This window comes from Mus musculus, chromosome 6, assembly GCF_000001635.26.
Source record: "Mus musculus strain C57BL/6J chromosome 6, GRCm38.p6 C57BL/6J".
Classification (NCBI taxonomy): domain Eukaryota; kingdom Metazoa; phylum Chordata; class Mammalia; order Rodentia; family Muridae; genus Mus; species Mus musculus.
Window position 1 is genome coordinate 86,646,220 of NC_000072.6, and position 24,028 is coordinate 86,670,247.

At 48.9% G+C, this 24,028-nt stretch overlaps 1 protein-coding gene and 1 long non-coding RNA gene across 3 annotated transcripts; both read right to left on the reverse strand.

Annotated features, from left to right (window-relative positions):
• Positions 1-824: 824 nt before the first annotated feature.
• Positions 825-23,015, reverse strand: Mxd1 (MAX dimerization protein 1). Of its 2 annotated transcripts, none has more exons than XM_006505670.4 (6): positions 22,717-23,015; positions 22,319-22,415; positions 16,852-16,881; positions 6,866-6,980; positions 5,223-5,382; positions 825-4,857 (listed from the first exon to the last, which is right to left on the reverse strand). In XM_006505670.4, exons 1-6 carry the CDS (start codon positions 22,787-22,789, stop codon positions 4,652-4,654), a joined length of 681 nt encoding a protein of 226 aa, XP_006505733.1. In that variant the 5' UTR covers positions 22,790-23,015; the 3' UTR covers positions 825-4,651. The 2 variants fall into 2 exon arrangements, with proteins under 2 accessions (XP_006505733.1, NP_034881.2); NM_010751.3 differs by having other exon boundaries at positions 825-4,860; positions 22,717-22,940.
• Positions 7,735-16,845, reverse strand: Gm38850. The gene is made up of 2 exons (XR_869220.1): positions 12,236-16,845; positions 7,735-12,089 (listed from the first exon to the last, which is right to left on the reverse strand). It is a non-coding gene; the product is annotated as a predicted gene, 38850 (long non-coding RNA).
• Positions 23,016-24,028: the final 1,013 nt, after the last annotated feature.

The window sequence follows — 24,028 nt, forward strand, 5'->3', positions numbered from 1 at the left end:
ACCCACCCTCTCCAGCGAGCTCTCCTTCCCCAGGTGCTTTTCTAGTTCTTGGCTGTGTGGCCTCAGCACAGTGCCCGGCTCACCAGGTGCTTACAGAAAGCATGGCAAGGAATGTCACGTGGGAGGGGACACAGGTGCTCTGGCAGGGCCAAGGAACTGGCCCACGATTAACTCTTAGCAAATGACCCACTGAACTGGGTGTGGTGATACATATCTGTCACCTCAGCACTTGGGAGGTCGAGGCCAGGGGATCAGGAATCCAAGGACATTCTTTTTCTAATTAATTACTTTAGTGTTCTGTCTGCATGTATGTGCATCAGATGCACACACACACACACACACACACACACACACACCTGGTGTCTACTGAGGCCAAAGAGGATGTTGGATGCTCTGGGTCTGCAGTTAGAGATGATTATAAGTCACCATGTGGATGCTTAGGAATTGAGCCTGGGTCTTTTGGAAGAGGATCAGGGTTCCTAACCACTGAGCCATCTCTCCAGCTCTATTCTGGACTCCTTGGAAAATCTAAGGGCAGCTTGGGATATATATTCTCAAAACATCAGAAAGAGAGGAGAGGAGAGGAAAGAAAGAGGGGGAGGGAGGGAGAAACAGGGAGACAGAAAGAGAGTGAGAGTGAGAGAGGGAAAGAGAGGGAGAGAGAGGGAGAGGGAGAGGGAGAGCGCGCGCTGAATGGTGACACTTTCAAAGTCATCACCACAGAGTCTCAGAGTGAACTTGCCATGAAATTAAAAGAAACAAGAAATTTCATCAACTCAATCCTTCTCGTGGAGTCTGAGAAATGGGACACAGGAAGACCAATGTTTAATAATGAAATAATTTATTTGTTAATGGACGGACACATAACTTTACACACAGCATGGAGTCTCTAAATCATGATGGCTTCTAAAAACACGTGTACTAACTGCAGCCCCTCCCCCCCCAGCACCATTCTCCAGTCTCAGCAGAGGTTTACATTGGCACCATATTTACAGAAAGAAACATCTGGAAACGCGCTTCCCATTCTTCACCCGCGGCTCTCCTGCGGAGGCCGTCCACCTTTAGAAAGATAGTCCCCCAAACTAGCCACTCACAGCAACATACCAGAGCACCAATTCTAGGGACAGCGGTAGAGGCAAGCTTGGTTTTTTAGATCAAAGCTAAAAAGAAGAATGCCCTCTTCAACCCACTGCCCTCCTAGGCAGAGTAAGAACTCAAAGGAAGACATCCAGGCATATCCCAGCACAGAGCGCCTTCCTGATTCTCACCGTTTGATTTTGAGATATGCTAAACAGTCAATTTCTTTGGCCATCCACGAGTGGAATCTAATGGTGCCAATCAACTATTTCTTTTAGAAGCCCACAGTTAAAGAAAAGTATTAGAAGTATTGATGGATCACATCTCACACCACCTCAACCCAGGATCTCTGAAAACAAACCATGCTGCAGACTACAGTGCTCTGGGCACACAGCATGAGAGAGGCCAGCACACGGCAAAAGGCGCTGCGCTGGCTTCTCCCAGAAAGCACTAAGTCAGGAGTAGCAGCCATTGAAGTACCAAAGAGACAGAAAAATAGCAGGACACACAGAGGGATGGTCAAGCAGGGAGACAAAACACTGTAGCCAGGAAAGAAACAGAAAGCAGGATGTGGCTGATAAATTACAGACCACAACAAAAGTGGTATTCCTGCCAATACAGCGTGGTATAAAACCTTAATGTGTCTATATATGCTCTTCAAAAAATAAGTTCTCTCTTGAAGGGGCAGGGAAGAAGGCAAGAGGGAGAAAGTCCACAGAACTCATCGTCAAGTCCCCAAGATATTGCTAGAAGGTTTTGAGTATCATATGCCATCTCCTGTGTTCTTAGACCCCAAACACCCTTGGCCCCATCAGACACGGGGAGAAGGGCCACAGGAAACCCCGCTTCTGCCGAACACAGCAGGGGTAGGTGAAAATGCTACTTTAAAAACAAACAGTAAAACTATTGCAGGAGCCACTGGAGGGTTGGGCCTGCCCAACTCAGGGATCCCAGCTGGAGACATTCTAGCCTTGGGTCCAGAGGGAAAATCAGGTCCTGTTCACGACCCCCCAATGGCCTCACCAAGCCAGCACCAGTTCTTCAAGGGCAGAGGCACTGGTCGGTGCTACTGATTTCAAGATACCTGGCTAGCCAAAGAAAACCCGGATCACCACTTGTTGGCTGCAGGGCAGACATCCAAAGCCATTCTGTGTTTTCCGGACGACGCGGACAATTTCCTTGTGGCATGGGATGAAGTTGACAGCAAGCTCCTGTGTTCCCACTTGTATTGCGACAGTGTCGTTAGGGTACAGCTGAGATTTTAGTTTCAGAAGGAACTTTCACATATAAATATCCAGGGGCTTGACTGACTGAAACACTTCTGCTCTTGTACACTGTCAAAGTCTTAATGCTGGGGTTCATACCTGCGTCTTCCTCACCCCCCACCCCAACAACTTTAATAGAAAGGTTTCTCCTTTTGCTTAAGCAAACAAAAACCACCCTGGAGCCTAGCTCTTGGCAGACATGCTGGTGATGAGTGAAGGAGAGACTGGGTGGGAATTAGCTGCCCTGGGCAACACCTGCAGGTCCCCAAAAGCTACAGTTTTGGTCAGAGAAAAGCCTGCCTACCACAGTGACTCAGTCCAGCTTCCAGAGTCAGGCCTGCCCTTGGCAGTTAGCCTGTCAAGTGCTCTAAGAATACAGAGATCTACCACACACCTATGCAAGGACCAGACAAACAGGGTGAAGGTCAAATAATCACTGTTTTATGTTGGGACAGTACACTTCATATTTCAACTGAAAGACAAAAAATAAAAAATAAAAAATAAAAAACAGTTTAACGCAAAGGCGCAACAATGAAAGCACAGAGAATGGCGGTGTCTCTCAGACACCTTCTAAGTGGAATAAAGATGTGTAGAGGTTTGTTCCCTCCCCTGGGCAGCCCACAGCGTCCTCCTGTGGTCCTGACTTTCCGTTGCCTTTGGGTGCAGTGAACAGACCTGATGCCCTCGAGATCTAACGGGTGGGGATCCAGTGGCCCTCCAGGCACAGCTGTATCTAGAGCCAGGCCTGCCAGCTCCCTGGACACCTGCACTGTTAGGCTCTGGAAGGGGCTTTACAAACACAAATGGTGTCCAAGCTGTGTTTCTGGGCTACATTTCAGCTGGTATTTGAAAAACACTCCAACAAGTTAAAAAAAAAAAAAAAAGCCAAAACAGGATTTTGGGACCATCAAGGAACACATGCCGTCCACAGTGACCTTGTGTGGCTGGGACTATTCTCTCTGCCAGGGTGTGTTTGGACTTGAGGAGGGGGTGTGTGACTGTGTAGCTGCCTGCTGCTGAGTCAGCTGTGGAGCCCTTAGGTGACACCTGTGGATCTCAGGACTGTCCCATTACCTGGTGACACAGGTTCGGCCGCAGAGCGCAGTCTTTACAGGTGGTTCGGATTCAGTGAAAAAGACTTGCCAGAGGCTGAAAACATCCAGACTTCAGAGTATGAATGCAAAAATATTCAGGGGAATGAATTAATTTTGTAGACAGCTACGTACAAAGTTTCTAGAACATCTATAAAAGCAGTCATAAGAATTTATATTGCATTACATTAGTTTATATAAAATGAATAAATAGTATTTATAGGTGTTGTGTGTCTTATGTACATACACATGTGCTCTGGTTTACCTTAAATAAAAATACCACAAGGGGAAAAAAATCATCCTTTAAGCCATAGACCTGGACGTCTCCAGAAGGAGAATTCCAGATGTGTTCAAAAATAACTTAGCAGGAGGGTTCTGGTGACATGAGGAACCCTCCCGTTCACTTGCCACAGAGAAGAAATGTGGCCTCTTTCTCTCACAGATAGTGGCTACTAGCTCAGCCAGTGCCAAAACTCAGTTATTGCTGGGAATCCGACAGGGGCGCAGGTGGGAGGGACCATGGGGACAAAGAAGCAGTGACTTTTGTCATGTGGACAAGGAGATCTCATCTATCTCTGAGGTAGGACAATGTTCCAGAGACAAGGAGCATCAACAAACTCGGGGCATGGGGGGGCCTTGAGACACAGCACACACCAAGCCCCCAGAACAGCACGCAGGGGGCACACTGTTCTCCTGAGCTGCCGAGTGCCCGCTCTTAAGTAGAGCCGCCTCAGCACTGCGACCGGGCCGCAGCAGGGCTTGCTGGAGGTGCTCCTGGCTTCTCAGTGCTCTTCGGTTTTGCTTTCAAAGCTTCCTTTGGGGTTTCTGCGATTGAGTTCCCTTTGAGAAGTTTGCTTGCTGTGGTTTCCTATGTGCCAGACAAAGCTCCAACTTCTCTCCTGGGCGAGTATCATCGTGAGCCAGAAAACTAGGAAAGATCTCGTCAGCTGCAGGACAGTGCACAGGGGGCTGCTGAGAGGTGACACTTGCTTGGGCTAAGGATTCTTGGGTGCTCTGAACTGACTGGAATGTGCAGTCTCTCAGTGCCGACATGTATGGACAGAGAAGCGACTGACTGCACTCAAGACCACAACCCTATGTGCTTTCTGCAAAGTGGACAGAGCTGCTATTGGTCAAGGTGGTACATGAGGTTTGCGTGCAAGGGCGTCTGGACAGGTCCGGTACACTACCTAACCCGGTGAGGTGGAGAGGACTCTCCTATAGACTGAGGCCCGCCTTGTGCCCGTCCTGGAGCTTGGCTCTTTTGACAGTGGCACTGGAGTAGCCCTCGTCACTGCCCAGGCTCTGCATGCTGCCTCGCTCGTCCGAGTCACTCACGCTGCTGCTCCAGCCCAGGTCCCCATTGAGGTAGTCTGTGCCCTCCACATCCACGTCCACGTCCACGTCTACGTCCACGTCCAGTTCTTCTGCAGGATGAGACACAGCCCTCAGTGTACCTCAGAGTTCCTTCATCCCTCCTTGGGCTTGGCTACCTAACTCTTACAGAGGGGAGGCTATACCAGCCCTGCTGCTCAGCTCCCGAGGGCCTGAGCCCTGTCTTTTTATAGTTTTTACTGCACTTTCATCTAGTGTGTATGTGCACAGGTAGAGGCTAGAGAGCCACTTTTAGGAGTTGGTTTTCGCTTCCACTGCTATGCCCAGTTCCAGCTCAGGCTTAGCTGCAGGCACCTTCACCCACTGAGCCATCTTGACAACCCCTACGAGCCCTAGCTTATCTGCTCTGGGGTTGGCTCTGTTGCCTGAAGCCCTTCTGGTAGGTGCGACTCACCTCTATCAGAGTCAGAGCGCTCCGAAGACACCACAGAGCCCACGCTGTCCATCCGAGTCCTCTCGGCACCCAGCTTCTCCAGCCGCCGCTTCAGGTGCCGCTGTTCCCGCTGAAGCTGGTCTATTTGGTGGACAGCTTTTCTGTCACAGTCTTCAAGTTTCTGCAAGTCAAAGGGGTGGTTGTTGGAGCCAATGGGTATTCTACACAAGCAAAGAGCCTGTACCTGCCCCAACAGCAGGAAAATGCGCTAAGCATCCCTGGGAGGCAGGTGGTGTGTCCCTTGTAATCTCTCCTAGAGCAGGAGTTGGCTGGCCAGTCACCATGGGCTCTGGCTAACGTCAGCAGTCATGTGCTGTGGGGCTGGCCTGTCATGGAGATGCAGGGAGAATTGGACAGTTTCAACCACCATCTGAACACCTCTCAGAACTGAAAGACACATGGCACATGAGCTACAAAACTCTTCTGTTTAAAAAGAGGTTTATCCCAGCACAGTCCCCAGTACAAAGTGAGTTCTCATGCTACAAAAACCCCAACTAACTTCTGTTGTTACCAGGAGAGCAGAGCCATGTTAAAGTCCTGGCTTGGAACTGTCCAGAGGCATCTGGACATATGATTCCACAGACGACTTATTCCTACAAATCTGCCCCCAGCTCTCCAATTCGGCAGATAATTAACGAGAGTGTTTAATTGTGGCGGTTTTGCTTCCAACTGAGGCTCTCCCAGGGCTGTGTGTACTCAGGCTGCTAGCTGTTAGTAAGCTGGTATGTGTCGAACCAAGCTATTGCTGAATGGTGATGCTGGCTCTGGCTCAGTAGCACACACAGAGTCAGCAGAGAGAGATCAGGTGGTGCTTGGGACACATGTATGTACAAAGACCTGGTTCCCCCATGGAGCTACATTACAATTCTGGAAACACCCAGCCACCACATAGGACACTGATAGATGTGGCCCATGTCAGTCAGTGAGTCAGGGATCCCACTCAGGAAAGGGCAGCGGAGACTTCTGGCACTGGGAGCCAGCCCTGTACAGAGACCTGCAGCATGAGGAAAGGCTATGCATAAAGAAGTGAGGGCAAGGTACCACAGAAGGAATGGCAGGTATGATGGCCCTGCCTCTAGAACACAACAAGACAGGAATGGAGAGGGCTGCAGTAGGCAGCATACCCTGCCATGTGGCTACAGGGGCAGGAGAGTGACAGTTTGTCCCACGTCCCTGAAGCATTTAGAGTAAGTGAGCTACAATGGGTTTGCTTCCTAGGGTACAGCAGATGTGTGTGTGTGTGTGTGTGTGTGTGTATGTGTGTGTGTGTGTGTGTGTGTGTGTGTGTGTGTGTGTGTGTGTGTGTGTGTGTGTGTGTTATACAGCATGTAGGAGACTGTGGGTTCTCCTTCAGGAGAAAGTGGTGGGTGCAAACAGGGGCAGGTCAGGCTGTGAAATGCTTAGGTCCTGGTGATGGTGGGGAGCCCAGTGGCTAGAGGCACCAGGGCCTGAATTTCTGACTGGACCCTTTAACTGGGTTTGGGAGGCAGGTGGGAGGAGCCCAGAGACCATCCTGGAGACACATTTCCATCTATCTGTCCTTCATGCAGTCCCAACACCCTTGCCAGGTCAGAAGGGGCGGGGCAGCAGGTCAAGGCACCTACCTTTATATGCAATTTGGCTTTTGTCAGCAAGCTCAGAGTGGTGTGTCGGCTTGACTCAGGGCCCAGCGGTACCAATCCCTTTAGCTTCTCTAGGCACAGGCGGAGGTGAGCACGCCTGTAGAAACAGGAGCACAGAAGCACTTGAGACTCCCACAACAGGTTCTGAAGTGCATGAGTGCCCAGCCCAGCAAAAGCTGGAGCCAGCAATGACAGTGTGAGAGGTCAGGCACTTGCGCTGAACCCAGTGAGGAGCAGGACTAGGGGCTTCCAGGTTGATTCCATTTGTAATTCTGGGCATAGGTATAAGTAAAATCTGCTCTATTAGGATCTTTTTAAAGTCAGGTACTCCTGAGTCAGAAGATGACATGCCCTGAGAAAAGTCCTCAACCTGCATTTCTCTTTCTAAGTCACTGAATATATACCATTGTATCATTGCTGTGCACAGAATTTAAGTTTGGAGTTATTCACTGAGGCATAGAGATATATATATAGAGAGATAGAGACAGAGACATAAATTAGCAAAGGTGGACACAACCCAACCAGCCAGTGCTGGGAACTGGTCACTAAGCTCAGGTATAGTCACATAGGAGACGACTATGCCATTTGAAAAAGCCTGAGCCGGATCTCTATGGCAGCGATCTGAGCTGAGGACGCTGTCTGCACAGACAGGGCAGGAAAGCAAGAATCCACATGCATGTGCTTCTGTGGTCATGAGTCTTCAACAACTCATCAAAACCAGTGGTAGTGGCTGAAGAGAAGGCAGGCAAGCAGGAACATAAGGAAAGCTGGGAGGTTTTTTACTGAAAAACTTTTGGTTTTAGGTTTAGGTTTTTTTGACTGTACAAATCTGTTATTCTAACAAATATATATTTTTCACATATGGGACAAGTTTATCCTGGGCAATGCTAACAAATGTGTGACTGGGAGGACCCCTCTCTCATCCTAAGTGTGCTGGACAAAGGCCAATGAGGAGAGACCACAGCCACACCAGATCCTGTGTCACAGCGTGACCAGAAGCATAAGAAACCCCAACCCTGGACTTCATACTTCAATGAAACCTAGACTTGGGTCTTCACCCTGGGATGGAATACGAGAGACAGGCAACTCTGAGGGTTCCTGTGTAGGTCCACCACCTCCTTAAAGCCCTCCTGAGCACAGGGAAGCCTCGTTTTGGGGCTTCCCTGCAGACTGTGTCTGTCCCTCAACCCTTCTTTCAAACTCTTTGGGAAGCAGAGCTGCAGCTAACTCACTCACTGAACGAATGGATGATGGCGTCAGCAGTTCCAGTGGACTTTAAGCTTCTCGAAGACAGAGTCCATCTCTGTCTTCTACCCAGAGCCTGGCCTTGGACAATGCCCATTCCAGCACACAGCCAGCTAGACGGAGTGCCTGCAGCCACGGGGAACAGTGCAGGGCCTCCGGGGGCAGCACTGGGAAGTGTGGCTCAGATCTCAGTAGGCACCAGCTCTGAGCTCAGGGAGCACACCACCCTGAGGTGGCAAATGGAAAGGTCTGGATGCTGGCTGGCAAGAGCTGCCCTGTGGACGAGCCCACACTAAAGACTCAATAGCACCGGGGCCAGGAGGAGCAGAAGCTATGAGTACCAATCATGCTGTCAGAGTACTGCAAGCTACAGTGCACATGTAGGAAGTGCTACAGTGAAACTGAAACTGGCCAAGTCACACACTAGAAAATTAATACCAAGGACACTCCGTGAGGGCTGGAGGCAGCTCAGTGGTTAGGGCACTTGCTCTTCCAGAAGACCTGGATTTGGTTCTCAGCACCCATGTTGGGCAACTCACAACCAGTAGAATCTGATGCCTCCAGTCTCCACACACAACTGCACTTACATGCACATACCCACACACAGGCATGCATCTTAAAAATCTAGAAAGGAAAAAAATATGAAAAAGTACAACTGGTGACTATATGGTTACTTGACTGACTTGCACCTCTCACTCTAAAGTTTACAGATTAATTAATTATATAAAGATGCTTATCAGCCCGCTCACTACGAAAAGACTACAGGGAACAAGTCTATTATACTGTCCTCTTGTGATGTGGTCACACCTGTGACTGTCCCCCTGGGCCATCTTACTGTCACATTAGACAGTATTCTGTTACCAAGAGTGGCCTTTAGCTCCTGTCCCAGCAGGAGAAGGTGGTGCTAAACACTGGCTCCTGTTACCCCTTCGGCCTGTGTCTAGCAGAACCACACTGCCTTGAGCCTAGGTAATAAACTTGGCCAGCTGCAGGCCCCTCCTCCAGAGAAGTGCTGTAGCATGTATAGACAAAAGGCTTGGGTCTATAGCAGCTGGAGAAGCCACACTTCTACACTTATCAGCCCCCCTCCTCTAGGTCAGCAAGCACCCAGGCTATCTATCTATCTATCTATCTATCTATCTATCTATCTATCTATCTATCTATCTATTATGACTTTCACCATTCAATTGCTAAATAACTCAACTTTAGCAGAGGGGCAGGGTGGAGGTTGCTCTGCCACTTAGTTCTCATGTGACCTGGAACTCCACCGCCTCAGTTTCCTTATCTGTAGACCGTGGGACAGAGCCTACCCTAGAGAGCCTCTGTGATACTGGGAGCAGAGGGTCCGATACATTGTATCCTTACACAAGGCTAGCGGTATTGGACAAACACTGCTTCAGTCTTCTCAAGCAGCAGCAAGCTCAGGGTCCTCATCAGCAGGAGTGAGCGATAAAATACTCAGAACTGACATCTTGTGTCCTTGAAACATCTAGTAAACAAGCTAAGCCTTCTGTGGAAATACAGATATTGCTTATGTGGCAGGAAAATATGAACAAAGCCTTTATAAGCTAGTGAGGGTAACGAGGTCCCTCTGAGGTCACGTGTCTCATGTGGCAGCAGGATCCAGGTCAGGAGGGAGGCATGTGCCTCACTTTGCAGGCTACAGGCTCTGGCGTTCTGAAACACTCCCCTCTTCCCCCAAGGCCTTCACAAAGCAAAAGGTGGACTCAGACCTCGATGCACAGCCACACACACTTGGAGAGCTTACAACTCCTCCCAAAGCAAGAGGAACGGTACCACAGTTAGGAGTGAAATTAAAACAACCCGAGAAGGACTGACGGGAAGAAAACTATCAAATATTGCTGAAGGACAGGAAAATCTGAGTGAATGGAAAAAGCTCTGCACATTCCTGGCGATGACCCCTCAAAGCAAGAATGCCAGCCTGCTTCAAATTTAATACAAGTCCACAAAAACAAAATCCCAACATTTTTTTTTAAATGTTGGAAAATTCGCCTAAACTTTATCTAGAAGATTATGCGTGTGCGACGGGTCAGCATTTTGGAAATAGAGGAGGAGCTCGCTGCACAGATACTGAACCCTTAGAAAGCTGCGGTGACTAAAGACAGCACTGGCATGGTAGCACACCCGTCAGGAGAGCAGAACACATGCTCTGATGAGAGCTGAATTCAGCAGACAAAAGACAGGGCTGCAGATCCTGGGACGAGTAGGCAGGACCTGCCCTGGGAGTGGCCCCCATCAAAACAAACCCAACAGATTAAAGGCCTAAATGTCAACCACGCTCACGTGCTGCGGTGCTGTTAGTTTTGCTCAACTCTCCTCAGGCATGAAGGGTGGAAAATCAAATTGCCAAGTGAGAGAGAAAGGATCCCAGAGCTAGCAGTGCCTCACATTAGTGATCTGTCTCCCCAGGAACAACTTCAGTGTGAAGACCAACACTGCAGGCAGGAGCTGCAGACTCCAGTGGCCACCCTGAGCTTCTGGACTTAGACGCTGTCAAGCGCCGGTGTGCTTGTTAATACCTTTATCTTCTGTAGGGCCTAACGCTTAGATATGAGCCCTGCAACACGCTGAGCACTTGCTGGTCAAGGGGCAGACACGTGAGCATGGGTGGACATCGTGTGGCAAATGCTTGATTCTGCCACCTTTACTCTGTTAAGAGTTTCTCGGGGGACTATAGGACTTCTTTCCTGGTGCTGCGGTGATGCTGGAGACTATATGCTGGGGGACTATAGTACTTCTTTCCTGGGTGCTGCGGTGATGCTGGAGACTATATGCTGGGGGACTATAGTACTTCTTTCCTGGTGCTGCGGTGATGCTGGAGACTATATGCTGGGGGACTATAGTACTTCTTTCCTGGTGCTGCGGTGATGCTGGAGACTATATGCTGGGGGACTATAGGACTTCTTTCCTGGGTGCTGCGGTGATGCTGGAGACTATATGCTGGGGGACTATAGGACTTCTTTCCTGGTGCTGCGGTGATGCTGGAGACTATATGCTGGGGGACTATAGGACTTCTTTCCTGGTGCTGCGGTGATGCTGGAGACTATATGCTGGGGGACTATAGGACTTCTTTCCTGGGTGCTGCGGTGATGCTGGAGACTATATGCTGGGGGACTATAGGACTTCTTTCCTGGTGCTGCGGTGATGCTGGAGACTATATGCTGGGGGACTATAGGACTTCTTTCCTGGGTGCTGCGGTGATGCTGGAGAAGAGGAGTCCCTGCCTCAGAGGTGTTTAAAATCAGTCCCCACTCCTGAGAGCCCCTGAATGCTCTCCCTTTGCCTCTTCTTCACCCACAGGGCCTCCAGAGCTCCCTGCATGCAGCCTCCGATAATCTGCTTTCCTCTCTAACTGGGTCACACATACACTAAACTTTCTATGTGCCTAGTTCACTACTAAAAATAAAAAGACACCAAGGTTTCTGTTTCTCCCCAAGCACTGGACCACAGAGGTCACACCGTGCCCGTCCAGCTGACGGGCTTAAGGCTGTGGCACCTGTGGGAGCCCGGCCTCACTCAGCACTGCTGTTTTCCTTAGGAGGTGCCTGTGATTTCTATCCAAAAAGGAGAGGGTAGGCTGTCAGTACTTCCTCTCCCACCATGACATGGTGCATGCACAGGCTTAAGTAGCACAGACCCCTTCAGGATCACTGGGTGTACATATGCTGTACAGTTTGAGGTCAGAAGAACCAAGTCTTACCAAGGAATCAAAGCCTTCTTGAGAGTGAGTAAAGGTCTCAACTGGTTTTGTGTTGAGAACAAAGCCTGTGAATTAAACAGAATATCCAGGTGAAGACTGAAGGAGTAGTTCCTCCTTTTCTTCTACAGTGATGTCTTGATCAAGTGCTATAGTGATGTGTCACTAATTTGACTGAAGCCCCAGAAGAATCCTCATCACCATGCAGACAAATCTTGTAGAAACAAAGGTGGCACACAGATCCTGTGGCACAGAAACAACCGTGCCTCAGATCTGTGCAGAAGACAATAGATTGTTTACTAAAATAAAAAAAAAAATAGGGATTTGTGCCCCTTTAGTATACCTTTTCCAAGCTTTGTTTTAAATATAAAATATATTCTAATGAATACCTGTTAGGTTTATCTCACTCTGTGACTACTACTTCCGGCAATGAAGTCAGAGGGTGCCCTCAGAGTCCCAGGAAGGAAGGTTGGAAGTTGATAAGCAAACAACAGGTCTCTTCCCCCAGTCTCCAAAGGCAGATGGCACCCACTCCATGGGATGTGTGGAAGATGGTTCTAGTGGCCCTGGACTTCAGCACACGGTCAGCAGAGCCTACGTTTGCACACCAATGCCTGTGGTGGATGGATGACTTCTCTGAATGTGGTCAAGGGTGGACAGAGGTAGTGAGAGTGGCCCAGTGCACACCACACCCTGGCCCAGTGCACATCAGGCCCAGTCCTGTACACTCTATGCCTGATCCTTTCAATAGAAAGAATCTGGCCATTTGAAAAGTCAGAAACCCAGGAAAACAGGTCTAGGGACCTACAGTCGTCAGAACATTCCCTAGGGAAACGACTAGAAAGGTTTCTCATGCCAGGCCAGGCATCACTGAAATCCTTCTGGACAAATTGAAAATATAGCACAGACCAAGGCTGCAAATTTCCACAGAGCACACACACAAATCTGTATCATCCCAGAAAACATGGGTGTCTGCTACTGACGACAGGTGCCTGCGGCGGCACTAACTCCCAACCCATTCACTATGGCTGCTGGGTCAGCATCTCCATGACCACAGCGCTTCCTGAAAAGGTCTTACCCCAAAGTAGTTCCCAGACAAGAGAGCAGAACCAACACATGGCACGCAACAGGAGACGCAAAGGATTCTCGTGTTCCAAAGATCAACCTGTTAACTACAAGAACCAACAGCATCCCATCTGCACAAACCCTGCACACTTTTTGCAAGAATTGTGTAAGTCTTATGGGGAAACGCTACAAAGCTTTGCTTTGCTTAGAGACAGAAAAGAGATCTAAGTAAATTAAGACACACACCAAGTCCTGGATGGAAAGAGCTAGTAGCTTAGCATATTAGCATATGTCCTGGAACTCATTCTGTAGACCAGGCTGACCTCAAACTCAAGTATCTGCCTGTTTCTGCCTCCTAAATCCTAATAAATGGGAGGCTGAAGTAAAAAGACACCCAACTTCAAGGCCAGCCTGGGCTATATAGCAAATCTTAGGGTATCCTGGGCTACAGTACTGAAGCTCTGTCTCAAAAAGGGAAAGAAACATTGTCTTTAAAAAGTTGCCATGGGGACTGGAGAGAAGGCTCAGTGGTGGACTACTGGCTGCTCTTCTAAGAGGACCCAGTTGGGTTCCAGCATTTATGTGGTACCTTAGCACAACCTAGTCTAACTCCAGTTCCAAGGGATCTAACACCCTTTTCTGAACTCTGTAGGAACCAGGCACACATGTGATGTACATACATACATGCAGGTATAATACTCATACATATACATTAAAACAAAGAAGTCTATAAAACACAGCAACAACAAAAGCCTTGGTTGTAAGCAGGAGTTAAGTACGCACAGGGAAATTTGGCCATCAGTGAGAATACTGGTTTCCTGAAGGTAAATGATAACCTGGACAGTTACACGACAGATGTGCTGTTTATGTATGTCTTTGATCCTGTGGAACTGTAGGTGCTCAACGAACACTGTCTCCATTCTACACATCTTGCTTTCTTCTTGTAGACACCAGGTATTTACTGTTGTGCCCCAACCTAGGGTTAAGGTTTGTTTTGAATGTCTAAGGTGCCACAAAACCCAAGTGTATTCAACTCTGCAATACAAAGCAGGTGGGGGAATCCCACCTTAGAATTTCTTTTTGGGTTGCTTTTATTTTGAGAGCCCTCACAATCTTTTTATATGTGGTTATGTGGAGTGGGGAGTGCTTAACTCAAGTCGTGTGATTGCTGGGTTTGGGCCCAGCATGGCATAAATTGGGCGTGGCTGAGCATTCTTGTAATCTCATCATCCCAGCAGGAGGATCAGAAATTCAAGGTCATCCTGGGCGATACAGGAAGTGTGAAGCCAGCCTGGGATATATGTAACTCTGTCTCAAAAGGGCAGAAAAAAAAAACAAGGCTCAAGTGTACTAGGGACCAATGGGGTGGCTTTCTTCTGAAAAGCTACCAAAGCCAGGTAGCTACCAGAGTAGCGACTGAACCCCAATTCAAGAATTTCTTAAACCAAGCAGGCCTACAAGGGAGACTGAGAAGGGCCAAAAACCGGCATCCTCTTCCCCTGGACTGCAGTGAGCAAGGCTTGGCTGAATTAAGCGATGGAGGCCTCACTTCCTTCCCTTTCAGACCACATGCTATACACCAGGCAGAGACTTGTTAGAACTCTGCAAGCAAGACCCAATTCCAAGGGAACGGGAAGTGGGAAAGTAGAAACGACTCCCTGCCTCGAGCAAGGCCAAGTGCAGATGGGAGCAGCCTGTGGCCTGTGATGCCAGTGATGACTTCAAGTCACCTTCTGGGACTCTGTCTCCATGGCCCTTCTCGTGCCACAGCAGCAGCCCTTTATGGACTAACAAGGTGTTTCTGAGTTCTTCTCCTTAGACAGACTTGTCACTTCTGTGGCACGGGTCTGGCTGCTGGTTTCACACCCAAGTGTGAATTTGTCTAGTATCCCACACAGGGCTCAGGTCTTGGACCATAGTAAGCAAAACTAAACATCCCTGAACTATTTAAAACAACAACAACCACCCATGCACTGTTGCATACACACACACACACACACACACACACACACACACACACACACACACACACACTGTGTAGCAATCTCACAGAGGAAAAAGGCATAAGATAACAGAAGACTCGGGAGTCTTTGCTCAAAGGATGCAGTCTGGTTTTCTTTTGCAGTGCTGGGATGGGACCCAAGGTTGTGAATGCCAGGCATGCACTCCACCACGAAGCCCTGGCCTAAAGGGCTAAAACTGGATAATACAAATAAATGCCTACATTAAAAGGTCTGAAAGAAGAACTTGAGGCAGACACAAGAGAAACTATAAGGATGAAGAAAGGAGGCCACGGCTACCATCTTTACCCAAAGAGCATTCTGCTATATAAACCCCGAAAGCATAAAGGTAGCTCTGACTTTAACAGCCAGCCACAGTCACAGAGCAACGAACAGGCGAGAAGGCCCACACTGTCACACTCACTGGAAATCCTGCAAGGGAACAGAGCTGTTGGTTTGATTTTCTTCCCAGTTCCTGCCTGCCTGGTAAGGGTCTGTCTGGTCTGTCTTTTCTTGGATGAAACTTATAGCACAATTCTGACCTGACCTGCAGAGACAGGGTCTTTAGAGAGCTTGGGGAAAGCTGGGCCACTATCACAGTAGACCTTCCTGTTCACACAGGCATTGAAAAGGCCACCTATCTGGGTGGGTGGCCTGTATTTCAGGTGGATGGATGCTCAGATTGAAGCAGTTCCATGGTCTCAATCCAGCTACGTGAGAGCCACCTGGGGAGCTTTGAAGGATTCTAGTGCACAGCCTCAACCCAAAGCTAATAATTCAGAGTCGCTACCTGAGGGCTGGGGCACTGTCTGTTTTAAGGCTCCTCAAAGCATTACAGCATCGTAGAGGCCTATAGTTATGATTGCCTTTGCCTTCTTTTTTTCCCTTAAAGAAGTCTATACTGCCTGGCTGTAGCTGTGGATGTCTTTAGTCCCTCTAGAGGCAGAAGCAGGCAGATCTATATAAGTTCAAGGTTAGCCTGGTCTACAGAGGAAGTTCTAGGGCATCCAGAGTTAGACAGAGAAACCCTGTTTTAAAAAAACAAAAACAAAACCAACCAAACAAACAAATAAACAATGTCCTTACTGGAGCTGGGCAATTAGCTTTAGAGCCTCCATGGGGAAGGAGAGTTGTGAGTGGAGTGTAGGACCCTGCCACAGTATTGGTCCTAAGAAGGCAGGGTGGACACACAGGCCTCTGCTGCACTGAACTTGATTCACCGTTGCACATTTGCACGCTTCCCATTCCCATTTTATTTTATAGATTCAGTAGACATAAGCAGCTGTTCTCTGCCCCAGAAAACACACGCATATATGTATAATGCATCTAAGATATTTTAAAGAATTAACTATAAGTTTTGCCAGTGAGTCTAAAGTGCAGCAGAGCTGAGAACCACTAGGCAATGTCACTGAAGGATGGACAAGTTGATCTGGAGACTAAAGGTTCCGGTCAGGAGCAGCAGCAGGCAGGAGAGTCAGCTGCGCTTGGGGCGGGGCAAGGTGAGGTACAGGTGGCAGGCCCCTCCACACAGACAGTACCTGGACCTCTGCTCACCATCTTCCCTACTCTCCATAGGCACAGTTGCCTGACGGTAACTGCAGGTGTGCATGCATGTGCACACAGTGCACACAGTCATATACATGTGACTCAGGCAGGGCTGCAGAGAGAACTGAGTGTGCACACCTCGGTGTCTGTGGGAGTCATCTGAAGGTATTCCCTGGGAGTGCGTGGGGGAGGGCAAGCAAGTGCTTCATTTCCCAGGTGATGCATGGGCACCACTGGGCCGGAGTGAACTCTCAACTCAGGGGTCACCATTGGGAAGGAAGATGGGGGTGGGAAGACTGAAAATGTGATGAGAAATACGGGTGAAACTCCCAGAGCACCTCCTCCAAGGTCCCCCCAGACTCCCAGAGAACCTCCTCCAAGGTCTCCCCACTCACCTGTTCTTTTCCATTTCATTGTGAGTTGATCTGAAAGAGGAGCAAGAAAATAAGATTACTTTTGTTTTTTTTTTTAAAATAAATCAGTTATTCTTGTCTTTTTTTTTTCTTCTTCTTCTTCAATTATTCTTGCTTAAACAATGATTTCAAGCTGGGCTGTCACCTTTAATCCCAGAACTCAGGAGATAGAGGCAGGTGGACTTTTGGGAGTTCAAGGCCAGCCTGATCTACATAGTGAGTTCCAGGACAGCTAGACTTACATGATGAGACTCTCTCAAACACAAAAGTGACTTCAACACCAACCTAACTGAACTTTGTGTGAATGTGCATCCGTGTGTATGTGTGTGTGTGTGTGTGTGTGTGGTGTGTATGCACACTTCAAGCTGTTAGGCTAGACTAGTGGTCAGAGAGCCCTAGAGATCTGTTTCTATAGCTGCTGTGCTGGGGTCAGAGATGTGTGCTCCCATGTCTGAGTTTTACATAGATGTTGGGGACTCAGGAGCGTACTGTAAGCACATTACCTACAGCGCTAATCTCCCTAACCCCCATTTTAACTTTTTTCTACAGAGTTGGTAAGAGAAGGTAGATAAACAGGGGTGGGTTGGGGAATGGGGGATAGGGATTCCCTGGGTTTTTCTAATGGAGTCTACTTGGGGAGTCAGATAATTGAAAGTGTCTAAAATATAGCTCACGGGTTGGAGAGATGGCTCAGTGATTAAGAGCATTTGTTGTTCTTTCAGAGAACCAGGGTTCTATCCTTATTACCTACACAGCAGCTCACAACTGTCTGTACTCCACTTCTCCAGGGGATCTGACCCTCTCTTCTCACCTCTGTAGGCACCAGCTATATACAAGATGCACATGACATACATGCATGCAATACACTCATATTCATTAAAAGGTAAAATAAATATAAAAAATATAGTTCAAGGAACTCCAGGGACTTATTAAGAGGTATGCAGCCTTTTGTAAAGAGGAAGAGGGTCACTTACAAAACACACTGGTACAGTGTGATGTGCACTGGAGTTTCATAACACCTTTAGGTTATCTGTAAAGTCATGTGGGTGGCACCATACCCCCATCCTACGTCCTAGGGGCAGCATACACTAACACATGATGCTGTTTGGTTACAACCTCCTATTTTAACTGGTAAAAAACCCCTCCCCTACCCCAGCTCCCTGAGTGAAATGCCTCATGCACAACCTCCACAAAGAGGCCGCTGCCTCAGCGCAGCGAGGAAAGCAGGGCCTTACAAATCCAACAGGAAGGCAGCAGCAGGCTGGCAAGAGCAGGAGTTGAGATGATAAAAAAAAAGGCCAGCTTTGTCCTCTCTGGTACTGTAGATGAAATAATTGTACTACCTCGCCCTGGGCTAACCCCTCTGTTAAAAATGGGAATACAAATAATTGCCAATAATCTAGAAAAGAAGAATGGATCAATGAGGGAACAGCTATAAAGGTGACTGGCAAGGCCCAGATGAAAGGCATGCTGGGTTGGAAATCAACCATTAGTGCTCATGGCTGCCCCTGAGGACCAGGCCTTGCCTTGGACTTCACAAACAGTTCTCTATAACCATGGAAGTCAACCTGATTCCTTCTACATCTGAAAGCAGCTTCTTCATGACGAGGCGTGGGTGAGGAAGCCCAGTTTTGGAAAAGGGCTCTAACTGGCTCTGGTTGGGAATTCTGTGACCCAGGAGGTAAAAAGCCTCAGGTCAGCCATGGCAAGTGCTCAGCTATGGATGGCAGCATTGGCACCACAGCTAAGTTCACTCAGCATAGATCAGGGAGAGTGTGTGCCTGGGTGGGGGCAGAGGGTTGTCATCAAACAGGGAATTTCTAGTCTAGCACTAACATTTCTCTTCTTGGGGTTGGTGAGGAGGCTCAGCAGATAAAGGAACTTGCTACAAAGCCTGATGACCTGAGTTTGATACCCAGGACCCACCCACCTGGAGGAAGAGAACCAACTCCTGAAAGTTGTCCTCTGATCTCCACAAGCAGGCATGGCACGTGTGCTCCTACACACATACAGACAGACAAATAAAACTGCAATCAAGACAACCTTTTCTTCTATGAGCACATGGGGAAATGGTGCTGGCTTTAAGGTCTGTCTCTAGCACCTCCAAACCAGTCTCTGATTGGTTCACTAGGCTCTTCGGCAGTCTTCTCCTTTACAGCCTTCATGTGAAGGTGGGGACCAATCAAACACATGGCTTTAAGCACGTGGTATTTTACCTTTAACTGGGAATTCTAAGTTCAAAGTCTGACAGGGCCTTTTTTTTTTTTTTTTTTTTTTTTTAAATGGATAAAGTGGTTAAGACTTCCCTGCTTAACTACAGAGGAACACAACCCGACACAGAAGGCTGAAGGAGAACAAGCACACAGGGCACTTCTATCAGCGCTTTCTGGATTCGTTGAAGAGCTACAGACAGACAAACTGATGCTTTTTATCTATATTTTAAAAATGCTGAATCCCCAAGACAAACTTTATCGACAAGTCCTGCAGGAAGCAGAACTCTTTCCAATTTTTAACTCAAGTTTTAGAAATGACAGGTTTTATTGATTACTGAAGAGTGTTGAACATGTGGTGCCTTTTAAAGGGGGCCGGCCACCTAACAGGTGTGAGTGACGCGTGCTCTCGAGGCTTGCTGAAACTGAGTTAGTCATTAATAAGAAGCAGCCACCCCCATGATGGGTGAGCACTGAGGTTTTAATTAAGGCACGGGAGAATACACAGCTACCTTCCCGTGTCAAACCATTTTCCGTGCAATCGCTGAGGACTCGATAACTCTAGATGGCCAATGAGGTCAATCTTACCCTAGAGCAGCAAACCCTAATAAAATGATAACTCAGTCAAATGCAGCACGTCAAAACGGCTGCTTATGTTAGGTCAGCGTCACAGGCACTCCTAATAAAATACTGCAGTGGCCAAGTCCCTGACTTCCTCTTTCACACCAGTGCCCGAGCCTGTTTTACTCACGCTAAGAAAAATACTTCTAAAAAACAGCACAGGCAGAGACATGTGTACACAGTTCCAACTACTTAAGGAGCTGAGGCAGGAAGGTCGTTGGAACCAGAGTTTGGGCTTAGCCATGGGCATTATGCAAGGCTTTTGCCTGTTTTTCTTTCTTTAGTGTGGAAATTGAATCCTGGGCCCTGCACGTGCTAGATAAGCACTCTACACTGGGGTACAGCTCTCAATTTCAATTCTAAATAACAACTAAGTGATCTTAAAAACCGAAAGAAAGATCCTATCTTTCTAATCCAGTCGTTATCTAGATGATTCCAAAGCAACTGACATTCACTACACTTTTCTTTCTTTCTCTTTCTCTTTCCAATCAGTTTTAAAACAAACTGCATTTCTGCTCCCCCAAAAAGTTTGGTATCATGGGTGAATCTTATTTTTTCTTGTTCAAAGCCAAGTATTCCCTCAGACTCCCCAAGCAAAGAACATAACGTTTTAGCCAGAATATGAGCATGTTACTTTCCCAAGAGTTCTGTGAACTAGGAGCATCTCCCCGCCTTCTCGATTCAGTTAAGATCTTGTGGCCCTGAGCAGAAGGCTGATTGTGACAGACATCCAGCTACTCTCTGATGGCGCTCTCCTCCTCAAGTGAGGGATGAGCCAACAGCCACGGAAGAGATCACACCTACATAAAACTACCTGCTCAGACTTTAATCCTGGACTGAGAGACCCTTACACTACTGACTGCATCACTGGTAGGAAAGTACATGAGCCGCTCTCACAGACCTGTCTCGAGGAATGGGAAGCAAGTCTCTTAGAGAAGGGTTTACAGCTTTTTCAAAACTCAGGAACTAGAGCCACTTTCAGGAGTGCTGTAAGCTAAACACAAGAGAAGGACTCCAGTGCTGGGCTTAGCAGTTTTAGCTCTCATGATCTCTTAATTATCTTCTGGGACCAAGTCACTTCAGCACTGCCTTTCTATTCCCCATTCCTCAGCACCACTAGCGACCTTCCCACAAAGCAGGAAAAACTAGTGTTGAGGTATTAGAGCCTAAGACTGGTAAGGCGGACAATTCCTCCCAACTCACGTGTGGTGATAATAACGGCAAAAGTGGGATACACTAGTACAGAGACAACAGACAGCACACCACGCCTTTGAAGTCCTTCTGTTACAAAGGCAGCAGAGCCTTTTCTGATGCTGCTGTCTGACTCACGTCAGTGTGCGCATGCTCCTTCAAGGCAGCGATGCCTGTGTACAGTGCTGCTGACTACCACCAGGCTATGCTAGATGAGAAGACAAGGAAAACCCACCAGGTAATTACCAGGTCAGGTCCACCCTTCCGGTGCTTTAGTCAGGAGCGTGGCCAAGTGTGCTGCTCAGTCTATGATCACAACACTAAGGACTAGGAACGGGGTGAACCAAGGACAAGGTGGGTGAATCTGAGGCGTGAGTGGGAACCTCCTGGGGTGTAGTGGTCTGTATTAAGCCACAGGGGCTACACATATAGTGCTTGTGGGAGTTACTCATGAGAAGGAGGGATGAGGATTCTAAATTGATGAAAATGTCATTTTAGTTGATAGGCAGAAAGACATAATTGAATAGCTCAAGATACACAGACTCCTACCAACTTGTTAGTGGTTTTGTTTTTGTTTTCTGAGACAGGGTCTCACTGTGTAGCCCTGGCTCACATGGAATTCCCTAGGTAGATCAAGCTGGCCTCCAAATCACAGAGATCCACCTGCCTGAGTGCTCCTGAGAGTTGGGATTAAAGATGTGCACCATCATGCCCAGCTACAACTAGTATTTTAAGAGCAAGGAGGGGGACATAGGGACAGTAACAAAGATGAAATGTTATTGTGGATCAGGGACTGTGAGTTCCCAGCCATTAACTAAACACTGGTGAAATTCACAGCTTTTGAGGGCTATGAGGTAATCTCTGAGGCTAACAGGAAAAGGCTGCAACTTGCTGACATCTTAGTGTAGCATGCATCTTCTCACAGAAGTGGGTTCTACCCTCAATCACTCTGCTCAGCCACCAGGAAGAGAGGTCACAATTGGGTTACCAGGCAAACTACTGCATTTAATGTACACATTAAATATAAATTTCTACCACCTGTGTCAGGCCAGATACTTCATTTATAAAATCTCTATTAACAAGCAAAATCAACTGATACCATGCCACATTTTGAATTAAAGGAAACTCTTGCTTGTAAAGCAGGCAAACACAGTAACCCTGCTGCCAGACCTGCCTGGAGCAGCCACAGAGCTTTGCTTTGTTCAGACGGTAAAAAGCAGAATTAATCTTGCTTTAAAAAGTCACACTGAAATGTTAGACATTCCTATTTTTCTCCTCTGTTTCCTCAACTTAAAAAGAAGGACTGCTTGGCACCATGAACACATTACTGAACCCTCAATGTATCTGTAGGGCTAGAATCCTGTAAGTCAACTAACAATCAGCCTTGGTCATTTTAGCTACAGAGAAGGGGAACATTGAACAGTTACCTGCTACTGGTGCTGTTCTTCTTGGGCTTGTTCCTCCGTTTGAAGGCATCTCTGTCCTTGCTGTATGGCAGCATGGAGGCATACCCATGTTCAGCTTCTAAAAAACCGAGGGGTCCCGTTAATAAGTGGGCCCAGAGCAACTGACACCCTGTCCCCGCGTCCGTCTGTCTGTCGGAGTCCGGGACACCGGGCGGGAGCAGGCAGGCGGAATTCTGAGAACAATGCCTGCTCTTTCCTGGCGTGGACGCCCTCGGTTCGGAGCAGGTGTGGAAGGTTCCAGCTGCTCGCCGCCCCCCGCGCTCGGCTTTGGGGCGCGGGCTCGGGGGTTGGCGCTCGCGGCCGGCCCGCGCCCCAACCACCCCAGCGGCCGCCCGCCCGGCCCGCAGCCCGCCGTGCACCTCTCTCCCGCCGCTCCAGGTAGTCGGCCGCCTCCAGCAGCAGCTGGATGTTCATCCCGACGGCTGTCGCCATCCTGCACCCGGCGGGCCGCCTCTCCGTGCCCGCGGGCCACCGGCCGGGAACACCGAGGAGCCGCCGCGCTGGCCAGCCAGGAGGGGCAGCGATGGGACAGCACGGAGACAGGAGCCCAGCCGCCACCGCCGAGTGTTTATCCCGACTCGCCGCCGCCCGCCCCCGGCCCCGTCCCTTGACAGGCCCGCGGCGGCGGCGTGCCTCATTGGGCCGCCCGCGGCCCGGCCCGCCCCCGGCCCTCCGCGATTGGGGAAGTGCCCGCGGCCCCGCCCCAGAAGCCCGCTTCCCCCGCCGGTTGGCCGGGCTTGACAAGGCCCGGGCTCCGCCCCCCACGCCCCATTGGCTGCAGGACTCGCAACTCCGCCTCGTGCTTCAGCCTGCCTCCCATTGGCTCTACGCCGATAGCCGGGCCCCCTTGGGCTCTCCGGGTATTGGGCAAGTACAGTATAGGGAATGCCGCTGCGCCCGCGCCTCATTGGCCTAATCCTCGGAAACCTCCCGGCTACGATGACGTCACCTCTCTGCCCAAGCAGCGGCCCACTCCCGTGCTGCTGATTGGCTACAAGGCAGGAGGGCAGGGCGGGTCCCCGCCCACTGGCCGCCGACCTGTTGCCCACTGTCTCCGGGGAGAACTTCAGGCCTAGCTGGGGACCTCAGCAGATGGTGGCACCTAGCTCCCACCCCAGGGGTTGGGGGAAAACAGCCGGCTCCCGTATACCACACTCGCACCGAGTGACCTGGTGCATAGAGTAAGGCTGAACCCGAGGCCATCCCTTCCATCCCAGAGGAAAACACTTCAGAGCAGGCCTCTCCCCAAGGCCACCAGCACCCACAGGAAAGCTCACTTTGTAAACACAGGTCCTTGAGCATCGCGACTTTTGAAATGAGAGCTTATTCGAGACTTACAGTGTAATGTCAACATATTCAATTTAAATGGCAGGAATAAAGCTAATGGGTAAGAAGTCTGAAAACTGAAATGAGCAGGGGAGTTTAAAATGAAACGTATGAGTGTTGTCAGTATACAGTTTTAGCTTTCTCTGTATGCATATGTCAGGTAATCCACCTAGAGGGTTCCCATCCCTCAGGACAACCTGTGAGGGTTGTCATCCTTAGTTACATTTGCACATGAAGAAAGAGGCTCAGAGACAAATAACGTTCCTGTTTCCCCTTGGCTTGGAGAAAGACCTGAACCCCTGTAATCTCATCCACAACTGCCCAGGCAATCCTCTGACTTATAGT

What these genes read in the sequence shown, in the direction of transcription:
- Mxd1 (NM_010751.3), bottom strand. Translation starts at nt 22,789, where the DNA reads ATGGCGACAGCCGTCGGGATGAACATCCAGCTGCTGCTGGAGGCGGCC. An exon ending in AAGCCAAATTGCATATAAAG is followed by an intron (nt 5,383 to 6,865) that starts GTAGGTGCCTTG and finishes TTTGACTTGCAG; the next exon opens with AAACTTGAAGACTGTGACAG. An exon ending in GCGCTCTGACTCTGATAGAG is followed by an intron (nt 4,861 to 5,222) that starts GTGAGTCGCACC and finishes CTCATCCTGCAG; the next exon opens with AAGAACTGGACGTGGACGTA.